At 38.2% G+C, this 13,407-nt stretch overlaps 2 protein-coding genes across 5 annotated transcripts in view; both read right to left on the bottom strand.

The window, feature by feature from the left end:
- The window catches only part of LOC137288433 (enolase-phosphatase E1-like), a 219,327-nt gene that overhangs the window by 85,505 nt on the left and 120,415 nt on the right, over positions 1–13,407 (bottom strand). The window lies entirely within an intron of this gene.
- The window catches only part of LOC137288332 (uncharacterized), a 38,779-nt gene continuing 29,498 nt past the window's right edge, over positions 4,127–13,407 (bottom strand). Inside the window, exon 2 of the mRNA XM_067820781.1 lies at positions 4,127–13,047. Within this exon, the coding sequence (XP_067676882.1) occupies positions 10,201–12,951 (2,751 nt within the window). The 5' untranslated portion in view covers positions 12,952–13,047 and the 3' untranslated portion in view covers positions 4,127–10,200. The remainder of the gene's footprint in view (positions 13,048–13,407) is intronic.

Genomic DNA, 13,407 nt, shown 5'->3' with positions numbered 1-13,407 from the left:
CACATATCTAATTCTGTATCATGCACATCCTCTTGGGAGATCAGAATTATATGTTGTTTGTTGAGACAAATCTCTGTAAATGACTATTTATATTAAGAACTTCATGTTGTATTAATTTTTTGTAAGAAATGAATCAATAAATTCACATATATAAAATGACTCACAACACTGACTGATGCACATATTTTACATGAGGTAAATATTTTATTGCCAACTATAATGACTGGTGTTTCTGATGCTACTGAATAACTGCTTGGATAATAGGGCTATAGCACTTTTATAAGTATGCATAAAAATATACAGTAGCGTCAGAATTTAAAACCAAAACAGATTCAGATGAGTGAGGAACAGCTGCTCAAAACGTAATTAATATATTTCTAACTAACTGTTACATCCTATACGAAATTTCTTTAATTGTCAAGGATGTGTACTAATCACAAATTGGCGATAAAGACCTTCCAGGGGATAGTCGTTGGTTGGAGGTGTATCTCCAATTGTTTACTTTGAGATCGGTGGTAATAAGGGAACTATTTGTAGAATTTTAATGCGGCAATTGTTAATGAATTACTGATGGAAATAACATAGGGGTTGATAACGTATAAAAACAATTGTCATTGATGCTATGACATCCAAGACTTGCACTGCCTCATGTTCTGTCGTAGGAAAAGTCGTGACAATATACCGATTTTCATTGCGTTTTCCCTCTTTATCTATATTGTGTCAGTTCATACTGCACTTGGAAAATAAACAAACGATGCCTTTCTAAACCAAAAATCAAAGCGAAGCATGTGTCAGTTCATGAGTATTCGTAGTAAACGATCGTGTTTTCATTGAAGGTGACCAAGGCAACTCGCGACCGTTTGCTGGGTTCTGTCTTTACATGTAGCAAGTTGTCGCAGCGCACTTTCAGTCCAGAACCAGACCGGAAGCGAGAAGTTGGACCGTCGCTTATATCATTTCAAAAGGAGAGTTATCACCCCTCGCAACAAAAAGATCGCCCAAGTCTCTATTATTTAGTCCAACATTGATATTAATCCGACAATTTGCTGTGATGTCAGAGTAATGAGACTTGACTGTATCTGAATAAACCTAAATTCTTTGATTTGTTAGCTCTGTAAATTTTGGATGAGTGACATCACTGTCAACAGAGCACACTTACGCATAATTACATCAAAGGACGGCATTGTCAGAACGATGATTTAAAAGGAGGGCCTTGTAAGAACACCACTAAGAGTTGCTTCCCTTTGACCAGTTCTCACCTTAAATGCCAAACAGTATAGGGTAATGTTATATTGGTCAGAGGTGAAAAACAAGAGCCCCAGTGAATAAGTATAGCTGTTTTAATTTGATGTAATATATATGCATAACTCAAGAATTCCAGCAAATGTGACTGTAGCTTGTCCGGGGGTTCTTTCTCATGAGTCCTTTTGTAATAGATATCTGAAATACAGGTTTTGTGGGAATTTGAAGAGAATGCACATGGATTTCTGTTCCATTAAACAGTTATGAATAACATGTCATATTTGATCCAATTTATCTAAACATTTCAAAAATATGTTGCTTTTTTTCAGTCTCAGCTTTATTAAAACCCTTATATACATATTTCTTCCACCGCGATCAAATTATAATGTTACATACACTGTTGTATCATAACAAATGATAGGAGAATACTTGGAGGAAACTGAGATGAAATTGGGTGAAAACAAGGACCTATCAGATAGGTGAGTATCTCCTGCTTGAAAGAGATACAGAGGGTTGGAGTATTATGTGAGGAATTCAACCTACGCAGCATGAATACTTTTTAGCTATGGCAGCGGATAAAGGTACAGCATTTTTTTATGATTCCTTGCACATCGCACATAATATAAATAACATATAACATTTGATAGTGGAAGGAAAAATTAAGTATTATTTCTACAAACAATGAATATTTCAGTCCATCCATGTGTATTACGTTTGAAGATTTTGTCAGTAGAAAAGGATATGTGAACTCATATGTGTCACAATGTTTCACATAATACATGACAGAAGACAGTGCCTTTGGGACAGTTCTTCACATCACACTGCTCAACAGTGGTGTTGCCTGAATAGGTTACTGCTCTGATTTCTGTTACAAGCCTGCATTCATCAAATGAGGCATGTAAGGGAGGTAATCTCTTAGTAATCCAGAACCAGTGTATGAAATAGCGTCTGCAAGGCGGCCCGCTGCATGCTAGCAACATGGCTTGCAACTTATTTTGTAGCCGGCCCTGTGCGCAATACATTTTCCAAGGGTATATACTTGGCCATGTCATTGCCTACAGGAAATATTTCGAAAATAATTTACAATTGTGGTAACTAGATGATGTCTGTATAGTTCATGATCAATCAAACTGTAACTTCCACAGATCAACCTACCCATTTATCTAACACTAGATGGGACTGGTCTGGAGAATGCTTTCAGCTAATGAAAGTCATTCTTTTCTGATGGCAGTGACACTAAATGAATTAACAATGACCACAAAGTCATGGTTTTATTAAACACTTTTGCTTTTGCACATGTTTAAGTTTACCTCACTACGAGTTATTCATTAATTACTTTCTTTTAACACTTTGTGTCAATTTCCTATATTTAATACAGGGCTGGCTACATGTTAACATTTTTTAGTTATCAGCCCCGTGGGCTTCCTGTCTTTTTGTAGGAGTTTCATACACTGCCAGAACATGGTGTACTTACTATACAAAGCAAGGAATAAAATGAAATCAATACTGATCATTTTGTTTTCAAAATACCTCTGTTTATCGAAATTTAGATGGTAAAATATATTTGACATTTTCTTAAAAACATGAAAATTTGTTGCTGTGTTGGTTTTAAAGTTTGCATGTTCCTTCCTGTTCTAGACAATGGATATGTGTGTGTGGTTTAGAAATAAAGCCTGTAATACCATACACAGGGCTTCAGATACCTCTTCTGCCAACCAGTGTTACAACATCAGTACCTAAGGCCAGACCTTTACAGGTCCATCAGTCATGTTTTTTCAAGAAGAACAGAAACAAAAATTACTTTTCCACTCCCCAAATATATAATCCTACAGTGTTTATTGGCCAAAAATGTCAAAGGAATATTAATTTGACTGGTGATATTTTGTTCCCCCTCCTGCCTTCAGGCTTCCTGAGGACAAAACATCTGTAAAACAAGAAATAATATTGGCCTGGCCAAACTGTATACTTCTTGCAACCCTTTTATGGCAAAACTTGTTCAAGCAATGTATGATAAGTACATGTGCTGCACAGAAGGAAAACAGACAAATACCATGTTCCTGAAAGTGAATGACATTAATCAAAATGTGGTCTGAAGTTGTCAGATATAACTGTAACTCTCTGCCTAGTAAAGATTCTTTACTTGACAGGCAATGATATTTTAATACCTTTACCTGTTATTACTAATCTGTATCAGGTGGAGTTAGTGACTAAATAGGGTTTAATGCTGCTTTGAGCAGTGTTACTAAACACCCGTCACAGGTCAGTCTAGTTTGAACTGGGCCATTAACACATTTTCTTGGGAAGTCAGTTTTCACAGACGAGAGGATATGGTGCATGATTCACACTTCTTCATAAAATTGAGGAAAACAAATTATGTAGAAAACTTGTCTCACATTTTCACCTAGATGTGGGCAGGTTTTGCACACTAGTGCGGGTATGTGTTAAAGTATTTTGCACATGTGAAATGCTTCACACATATGTGAGTTTGCCTTATAATTTCACACAGGTGTTTCACACAGGCATGGGTTTCTTTCAATGTTTCACACAGGTGTGAATATGTCTCAATGTTTCACACAGGTGTGAATAAACCTCAGTGTTTCTCATAGGTATGAATATGTCTCAATGTTTCACACAGGTGTGAATATATCTCAATGTTTCTCACAGGTGTGAATATGTCTCAATGTTTTTCATGGTGTGAATATGTGTCTGTGTTTCTCATGGGAGTGTATATGTCTCAGTGTTTCAAATGTGTGTATATGTCTCAGTGTTTCTCACAGGTGTGAATATGTCTCAATGTTTCACACAGAGGAATACTGGCTGCATCTCTGGATAAACATCACCAGCAGCATTTCGATAAAAAATAAAATAAAAACAGACACAGGTGTAGAAAAGTGATTATTTTATCGTGACTAGAGAGGCGATTACACAACCACTCTGGGCTGAAGGCGTCAGCAAAGAAATAATAAGATATAATTAGCACAGTACATAATTAGAAGCCCATGAACACAGAAAGACCCACTGCAAATGAAGCAAACACAAGCTGGAGAAGAAATCATTGAGGAATATTGGACTATGACGCAAAACTCAAATCCAGAGATCGACAAGCTTGTCATCATCATGATTCTCAATTTCTCAAGAAATCTGAAAGATTTTTCTTAAAAAATTCTAATTACACTTCATCCAAATGAGATGAAACAGTAATTAATTTCATGCAATCTTTGTCTGAAAGAAGAAGGATCTGCGCCGATTTGTCCATTTATTCCTAAATAACTCAATCTGCCTCTTCTAAAGATCATCTCCCTTGGGAATTCACAAATCAGTGAATCTGATTGATTTAGTTTCTTAAAAAATGGTGAGAAGAACTGCTAAAACTTAATACAGGATCAGACTCAATATTATGCCACATAAAAACTGTGGACTAGAATACAATATTTTCTGGTCTCTACCACATGTCACAACATGACAGGCTTTGTTCTGCCTTTCATCAAACAAATGGCAAGATCACTCTTCAGACATTTCTTTCCACCAGCAAAACACTGTATTTCCTCTAATAAGTGCTCAGTCTCATAAAGATACTGGGTTCCAAAAAGGGCCTGTACAAATCAGTGGGCCTAGGATTTTTTAAGCTCTCTCAGCATTGTCAAAAGTTGATGTTAATGAATGGCACTCATGACTATCATCATGTTAGGAAAGCTTTGAAAATCTTGGCCCAGATCTCCAAAAAGAACCAGAGCCCCCTTTCACAAAGCTATTGTACCAATACAACTGCTGTAATTCCCATACTGTAACCCAGACTAAAGATTCGCACTATGACAGCTTTCTGAAACAGGGCTCTGGTTTCTAATAATTGTCATATCTCTGATGACTGTCAGTTGGAACTAGTAATTGATAGTTAATTACCGCTCTTTGGATGTATATTTTCAATTTTGTACTTATTTTATTAACACTCCATACAAAGTTTCTTGTTAGTTATTTTGCTTTGTTCATATTTGTTCTCAATCATGTGATAAATTCTGAAACAGGAACATGAATTCGATACATCGTTTTACCAGCCACTGAAGTCCATGCATCAGTGATGTGACATAAAGCAATGGGGCTTGATCCACAAAACATTCCTTGTGCCATCACATTCTATTTAATAAGCTGTAGTCACAACAGATCGTTAAACACTTTGTGGATTGGGGTCCTTGATCTCTAAATACTACATACCTCAGTTTAAGAGAAAACTTCAAACAAGAAACTGTTGCAAACATATTAGATGAAACATGGTAATTTCTTTCAGCATGATTTGATCCTAAAACCCGCAGGCAGTCCAGGTAAAAACTTGAGATGTGATTTAACACTTTCATCGTTGATATTTCATTTCAAATTCACTGATTAGTTCATTCCACTGGGACGTACACAATAAGTCGTTGAAAAAAAATTCATCACATTATTTTCATGTCTTGTAAGTGTCAAAATGACAGGTGGAAAACATGCATTGGGTTTTATATTTTAGAGACAGAATGTCTTTTGGTCACTTTGTCATGACAAAAAATCAATTCAGTGTCTGACATCTGGCATGTCAAACAATTGATTTTTTATTGTAAAATTTGAAGAACAAGTTTACTTTTGAGTATTATCTGGAACAAACATTTTCCATTCTTATAAATCCAATGTGTCCTTACTGACATCCAGGTTAAATTAATTCCAAGACTAAAAGAGCCTACAGCAAACAAAATGGAATTGGATGATATGGACACTAAAGCAAGCTGCAAGCACCTACTGCAGTCACTGCAGACTCAAGCCTATGTAACTTGACACAGTTGGGTGTCAATGTTTCTAAATCAGTCTACAGGCTGAAGTTTCACTTGGGACAACTGAGACTTTGTAGGATGGCATCTGAATCTGTTGGTATTTAGTTATCAAGAACTATAGGAGATAAAGGAAATGCCCCCCGACTTATGACTTTCAGATATTGAAACAGGTGTGTGACCTTACTTCAGCACAACCAGCTGCTGTGACTTACACTAACAGCCGGCTGCTGTGACTTACACTAACAGCCAGTTGCTGTTAAATAACACCAGTAGCCAGATGCTGTGACTTACACTAGCAGCCAGCTGCTGTGACTTACACTAGCAGCCAGATGTTGTGACTTACACTACCAAAGTCTGCTACTGTAAATGTACACTACACATTCATCAGATACATGAAAACTATTTCCAGAGCCAACAACCAGGAAAACAGTCCATTCTCATCACTTAACCTCCTAACCTGTGAAAGTATTGGCGAGTACCCCCCAAAAATTAACTTTCAATTAGTCCTTATTTCTGGTATTTTGAGCTCTAACACCAGCCATTATTGTGAGAGCGAGGTAATTAGTTTATCCTCCACCTAAATTCATGATTGGTTCACACAAGTCTTGAAGGAACTGCCTCTCTTACAAACTTGCAGCAGGACTGTAGAGTGTCTCTGGCAGTGATTAGATCAACTAGAGTCTTCTCCAGCTTAAATTGGTTTCAGGAATCTGCAGCTGAGATGCTTACAGGGTGAGAAAGAATCACCATGCAGTAATGAAGACTGAGTGATCTTTGAGATTTTCTGCAGATCTTGGATGTTTACTTAGCAATAAAAATACAGATACATTACTGCCCTTATTAATTTGTTTTTACACAAGATGTCTCATTACTTTGCACACAGTTAACGCTTTAAACATTGTTTCCAACCTTTTCACCAGCAAAGGTGAAAAAGTATTTTCAAATCAAAGAAATTGTAACTGGGTGTGTAAGAGACCGTTCATTTTAAACTTTGGACAAGGCAGACATTTCACAAATGTGCAAACATGGACTCTCCCATGTTTGTCATACATATTAACAACCCTCCCCATGCTTATTGACCTTCCCTAAATGTGCACAACACTTATATGAACCTTGCAAAGAGTTATATTTTTGGTGACCTCCCTTGATTTCATCTTCACCTCTTCCACTGCAATTTATGATAAAGGGCTGGGACATAAAAGACTGCCAACATTGTATAACTCTACATAAATCATTTACCTCAAGCACAATAATTATTCACCCCTTTTGAAGGTTTATGCATCAGTGTTCTTCACTCTTGCACACTCCATCAAATGACTTCCCATGGTATTAAATTTGCTCACACCTATAAACTAGCGTAAATGACAGCAAAGAACTGTTGTCAGTGTAAAAAGTGTTATGTAAAATGACCAAAAACAGTACCTACATATAATCAGGGATAGCATTCTGAACAGTAGGTCCCTGACCATGTGTAATGTACTTCTGGAATTTATTGAGGTGGCAAGACGTGAGATAAGTGCACTGTGGTTGGGGTCACAACTAACTGAACTTCATACTCCTCATACGTACTGTTCAACATGCCCAAGACTACATATATTGAAGGAAACAAATAAGGTATCATATGAAAGTTCAAGTGCTCCTATATTCTTTATTAGGTTTCTTTGCAAGCCTTGTACTGCACTGAGGGGAAATCTGAGAATACAGAAATACTGAGGTCAAGAGGTGTTCTTCAGCAGACTGTTATACTGGATATATGTATATTTCTTATTCACTGTAGGCAACAGAAGTTGACGCTGCAGTATAACACATAGCAACATTGATCTCACATGTCTGTCAAATCTATCAGTTATCAGACAAAACATTTATACAAATTTTGGACTTGCAGTTGCTGTGTTTAATGAAAACATAATTTTGAAGAAAATAATCTGATTTTTACTGAGTTGCTCCAGTACTGGATTAACTTCACTGTCCTACGACAGTATTGGAAATAAAGCATACCATTTATATTTCATTCCAAGAGTATTTTCATTGCACTGAATACAAGCTGTAGATGACAAGGACAGGTCAATATATTCTTCACGTTACAGGAAAGTGTTTCCTATTCACAAGGACTTTGTTAAAATGGTCAAGCCAGTTCATCTGATGTCATCCTGTCTGGTCCTTGAGCAGCAAGCAACAATTCTGATATGTGTGTAAGGGTCATTAACACATTGGGGACATTTCCCTAAAGATAAATGCATCATTGACTGAGAAATATATAAATGCGAAAACTGGAGTATTTAAAAGTGATGATGGTAAGAAAGAAACTCTTTGAAGAAGTTTCAAGAATGCAAGTGTGTAAACTGAATACATCCTTATGGTGATTTCAGCTTTGTTTTGGGCAGTTAATTGAGGCTATTCATGCCATTGTTAGTAGTTGTTAAGGGTATGATACAAAATAAAAATCATAATCATGAACATGTGCTTTCAGGAAAAGAGCTAACTTTGCCAACTTTATGAATGAAAATCAATTTAGATTTAAATATTTTGGTCTTAACTTGCTATGTAATATGCACTGTAAGGTATATTTCCAAATATAATAATTTATAAACAACTTGTAAACTTGCAAATTGTTGAAAGCCAAGACAAATAAATAAGTTGAGAAAATATCATACTTCTTAAAACATGCACAGAAGAACCCCATTATTGTGAACTACAATATGTTGAAGGTTCAGATGTATCGAAGCTACAACATGGTCTCTCTAGTACAATTTATTGGGGTCAACCGGAATTAACTTTAAAGTGAGACAAGTTTGGAATTCAATGAAAATGGATTTCAGTTATTTTCAGGAGAGGTTGGATTTTCATTCCCAATATAGATATTCAAAATGAGACTATTGGATGAACATATATATATATATATGAACCACATGATATGCATTTATATCACCTATAGTGATTAGCTTGTGTATGATAAATTAGTTATATGAATCCTACTGACAGCTATCTACGAAACATATTGTATTGTACAAACAGGCCTGTCCAATTCATTCAGTCAGAGATACATTATTACCGACCACTGTAGGTTGTGTATAGAGCTGCTTCACGTTTGATCATTATGCTTTAATTTCAATTGAACAATGTTCAGTTGGATGATAACTGGTAAACCTTTTTCTTGTGAAAAGAGCATCATGACAGGCTTCGTTAACTTTTTGAAAATCTGATTTAAGAATCTGCTGCCTTCAAATTGTTCAAGTGCTTAATAAAAAAAACAAAAAAAACATGAAAAGCAATGTTTATGTTTTAAATGTTATGATCAGACATAGGTAAAGTGTTAAAAAAAATTAAATAAAAGAAATTAATGCTCAAATTAAATAGGTATATTATTAAAATATTAGCTTTATAACCAGCTGAAAATATATCTTAAATAGATCAAAACAAACTGAATTGTGACAAATTACAAGAGGAGAACAAAAAGGCAATTATGTGAGAACTATTTTTTTTACTGACTTGATTTTTGTGGCCAAAAATCTGTAAACCAAATTTGGCCTAACCTTTCACAAGGCAGAGTTCAAAATTAAGAGGATAAACAGTTCAATGAGGCTTGTTCCAAAAGTATTAGTGAATTTGCTTTTCGGCCGATTTTAATAATATCATGGTTGGATACACTAGAAATGTATTTCACATGGACCATGGATTTGAAGAGAAGCACTGTAATTACGAGCCAATCAGAATTCCGCAGGTCTCATCCATTACCCATGTTGGAACTTCCTGTCGAAGCTTCTAATTAAAGTAATTCATTTACCCCCAATGAAAGCTTCTATTTCTTCAGCAATCAAATCAATACATTCCACATGGATCACTATCTCACACACTCATAGAATCCTCATTCCGGAATCCACCAGTTTCCATGACAACACAAAATCCAGGTTCATTCAAACTAGATCCTGATGAGACAATTCCTGTGCTAGAAGGAGCACATATGATATGTTTACACTGATAACAGATCACATATCACGTTTCAAAATCCATTATTTTAAAAAATAGCCTCTGTATGCTACACAAGACGATTATAACGAGAAGGCACAACACCAGGTAGGGGTGAACAAAGGTTCATCCTCCTGGTATGTTTGTGAATAGTTGTAGAAGAATTTACACATGTACAGTGGTCACTACACACATATTAGATCATAGCTTCCTTTTGAATTTCTGTGTTTTGGCTTGTTGAACAGTCTGAACAGTTGGCCTGCTTGTCTGAGTCTGTGACTGCAGCTACATCTACACTGCCATTCACTGGGGCAGGAACTGGAGAAGCATCTGGGGTGGAATTGGACTCAGCAGGTTGAACCTCCACATTAGCATTCTCACTTTGATTAGGGGCATTCACTATGGAAGTGTCATTAGGGGCAGTACTAGGCTTAGCATCCTCTGAGTTGAGAACATCAACGGGAGAATCATCAGGGTTAGATTCTGGCACGGCTACGTTATTATTGGCTTCTTCAGCTGCCACTACTTCCAGAGCTTGTTGAACTGCTTGGGCAGTTACTTCAGCAGCAATTCTCTTCACGGTTTCATCTTCTGATTCAGCAGTTTCAGTAGGTTCATCTTTGGCTGGCTGTTCTTCTGATGACTCAGGTTTCTCTGATGAACCAACGGAGTCAACAGCACTGTCTAAGAGATCTGTGACTTTTTGTGCAGAGTCGGCAATCCCAGTTTTAACCGTTTCAGTAATGCCGGACAGGAGATCACCAACACCAGAGCCTTCAGATTCCTGAGGTTTCTGATCTTTGACTGGTGAGTCTGGGATTACAGCAGAGTGGGAAATAATATCTCGTGTTGTGACTGTTGAATCAGAGTTGCGTGTAACTGATATTTGTTTTGGTTTGATGTCATCTGCAAACTGCTCACGATTTTCAATACTGGCTTCGGGTGAGGTGACAGCATCTGATCCACTAGGAATGGAAGATTCTGTTTGTTGTGATGTCTCAGAAGCAGTGAGAGGAGTGACATCACCAATCAGAGAGTCGGACTGAGTTTCACCTGATGTGATGGATTCATCAACAGAACCAAGAAGATCATCAACCTCTTTGGATAAATTCTTCTCTCCACTTCCTAAACTGGCTTCAATCTCACCAAGCAAGTCCATACCTCCTGCTGCAACATTCTTAGCACCAGAGTCGGCTCCTTCAATCAGCTTGCTCTCAACACTTTCAGAAGCTTCTGCTACGGCAGCTTTGACCTCCTCACCTGTAGCATCAGCTTGTTTTGCGACAGCATCACCGGCCTCTGTTGCAGCTGTCTCCAACCCTGACTGAATCTGACCACCAACAGCGCTTGCCTCACTACTGGCCTTATCAACTCCCTCCTCTACTCTCTGAGATGCATCATCAACAAGAGACTCCAAATTCTCCTTCTGGGCAGCAAGCTCAGCCTCAACACTTCCAGCTGCCTCCTTGGCCTTTTCACTGACTTCATCAGTTACAGCATCTTTTGTTGCAGTGACGCTATCACCAAATCCAACGACAGCTGCTACAGCTCCTGCTTTCATTTCCTCTCCCTGCTTGCTAGCCTCATCAACTTTCTTTTCAGCAGATTCTTTAGCTTCTGTGACTCCTGCTTCTATTTCACAAGCCTTTTCAGTTACTCCAGTGACAACGCTATCCTTTGCACTGACAACAGAATCCTTGGCTGATTCAACAGCAGAACTGGCTTCAGCTGTGGCAGCAGCCAGACCAGCTTCAACCTCTTGTTTCTTCCTCTCCAGTTCTTCCTTGGCTTTGTTTGCTTCTTCTTCCACTGACTCCTTGGCAGACTGTGCTGCAGTTTCAGCTTGTGATACAGCTGAAGAAATACCAGCCTCTGCCTCCTGTTTCTTACTTTCAATTTCAGCTGCAGCAGCTGTTTTAGCTGTCTCAGCTTTCTCCTTAACATCATCAGCTGTTGCCGAGATTCCAGCAACAACTTCATCCTTCTTTGACTTAGCCTCCTCAGCTGCTGAATCCATCTTGCTCTTAGCATCAGCTGCTACTGCAGATATTGATCCTGCAAGTTCCTCTTTCTTGGCCTCAGCCTCTGCCTTCAAAGACTCCACCTTGTTACCAGCATCCTCTGCAGCTTGCTCTACTCGCTGCTCAGCAGACTCTTTAGCAGCCACAATAGACTCCTTGGTGGAATCAACACTATCACCAACACTCTTGGCTGCCTTATTAGCTTCACTCTCAATCTGCTCCTTGGCTGAAGTGACTTTGCTTTCAGCAGATTCTTTGGCAGCAAGAGCTGCAGCTTTGGCTGATTCAGCAGCTTCATTGGCTGAATCTTGGGTTTCCTTAACTTTATTATCAACACTTTCTTTTACCTCAGTAACTTTGGCTGTAGCAGCATCCTTTGTGGAATCAACAGTCTTGCCAATTCCAGCCACTGTTCCAGAGATGCCAGAGGAAGCTTCTTCCTTCTTTGAAGCAACAGAATCCTCCATTTTCTTCTTGGCATCCTCAGCCTCGTTCACTTTCTCATCCACGCTGCTCTTGACCCCACCAATAGCACTGGAAAATCCTGATGACAAGTTCTGACCGATCTCCTCCGCCTTTGTAACAACAGTCTCCTTTACCTCCTCAACCTTAGTGGTAACTGTCTCCTTCACTTCCTCTGTTTTAGCCTCAGCTTCCTTCTTCTTCTCTTCAATCTCTTTCTCAGCCATGTCCTTCAGCTGGCTACCAGTGTCAGAAATGAGATTGGTTGCTCCAGCAAGGAAGCCTCCACCTTCAGCAGGTTTCGAGGACTGGTCGTCGCTAATGACAATTGATGGTTTTGTGGCATCACTCTGAGCGGCATCTGCTGTTGGTTCCTCTGGTTTTTTCTTCTCGTACATGCTGCCGTCTTCCATGGCCTCTTTCTTGGCCTGTCTGGAGGCCCCCATGGAACAGAAGTTTCCCATACTGGAGTCAGGGATTGGGACTACAGAGATGTGCTGCTACTGACTTTGGCTTGTGATTCTAGTTGAGATGATGGTGATAGTTTTGGCTTTGTTTACCTGAAACACAGAAGACCAATCATGAGTGACTTTGTCAAGTTAACATATCAACACATTCTTCATTCAAGGAAATGATACAGTGTTCAAAATTAGCATTAAGTCAAATGAGCTTTAGCTGCTCTCAACAGTAATGTGCATGTATGTTGGTGTGGTTGCACATTCTTTCTATGACTTATGACACCAATTTGATAATGCCAGCTCAATGACTTCGCAATACAAGGATATCCAGTCTGGACATAGTACAATGATACCAATCTGACAAGTCCTGGTTGTATTCCCTTGCGTTTAGTTTCATGCAGCTTTTAGCAATATTATAGCAATATAATGACAGGGGGCACCAGAAATATGCTTTACACATAG

The sequence above is a fragment of the Haliotis asinina genome, chromosome 1 (genome assembly GCF_037392515.1).
Source record: "Haliotis asinina isolate JCU_RB_2024 chromosome 1, JCU_Hal_asi_v2, whole genome shotgun sequence".
In the NCBI taxonomy this organism is placed as follows: Eukaryota; Metazoa; Mollusca; class Gastropoda; order Lepetellida; family Haliotidae; genus Haliotis; species Haliotis asinina.
The sequence above is the reverse complement of the archived record's forward strand: the minus strand, read 5'-3'. Positions and strand labels throughout refer to the sequence as shown.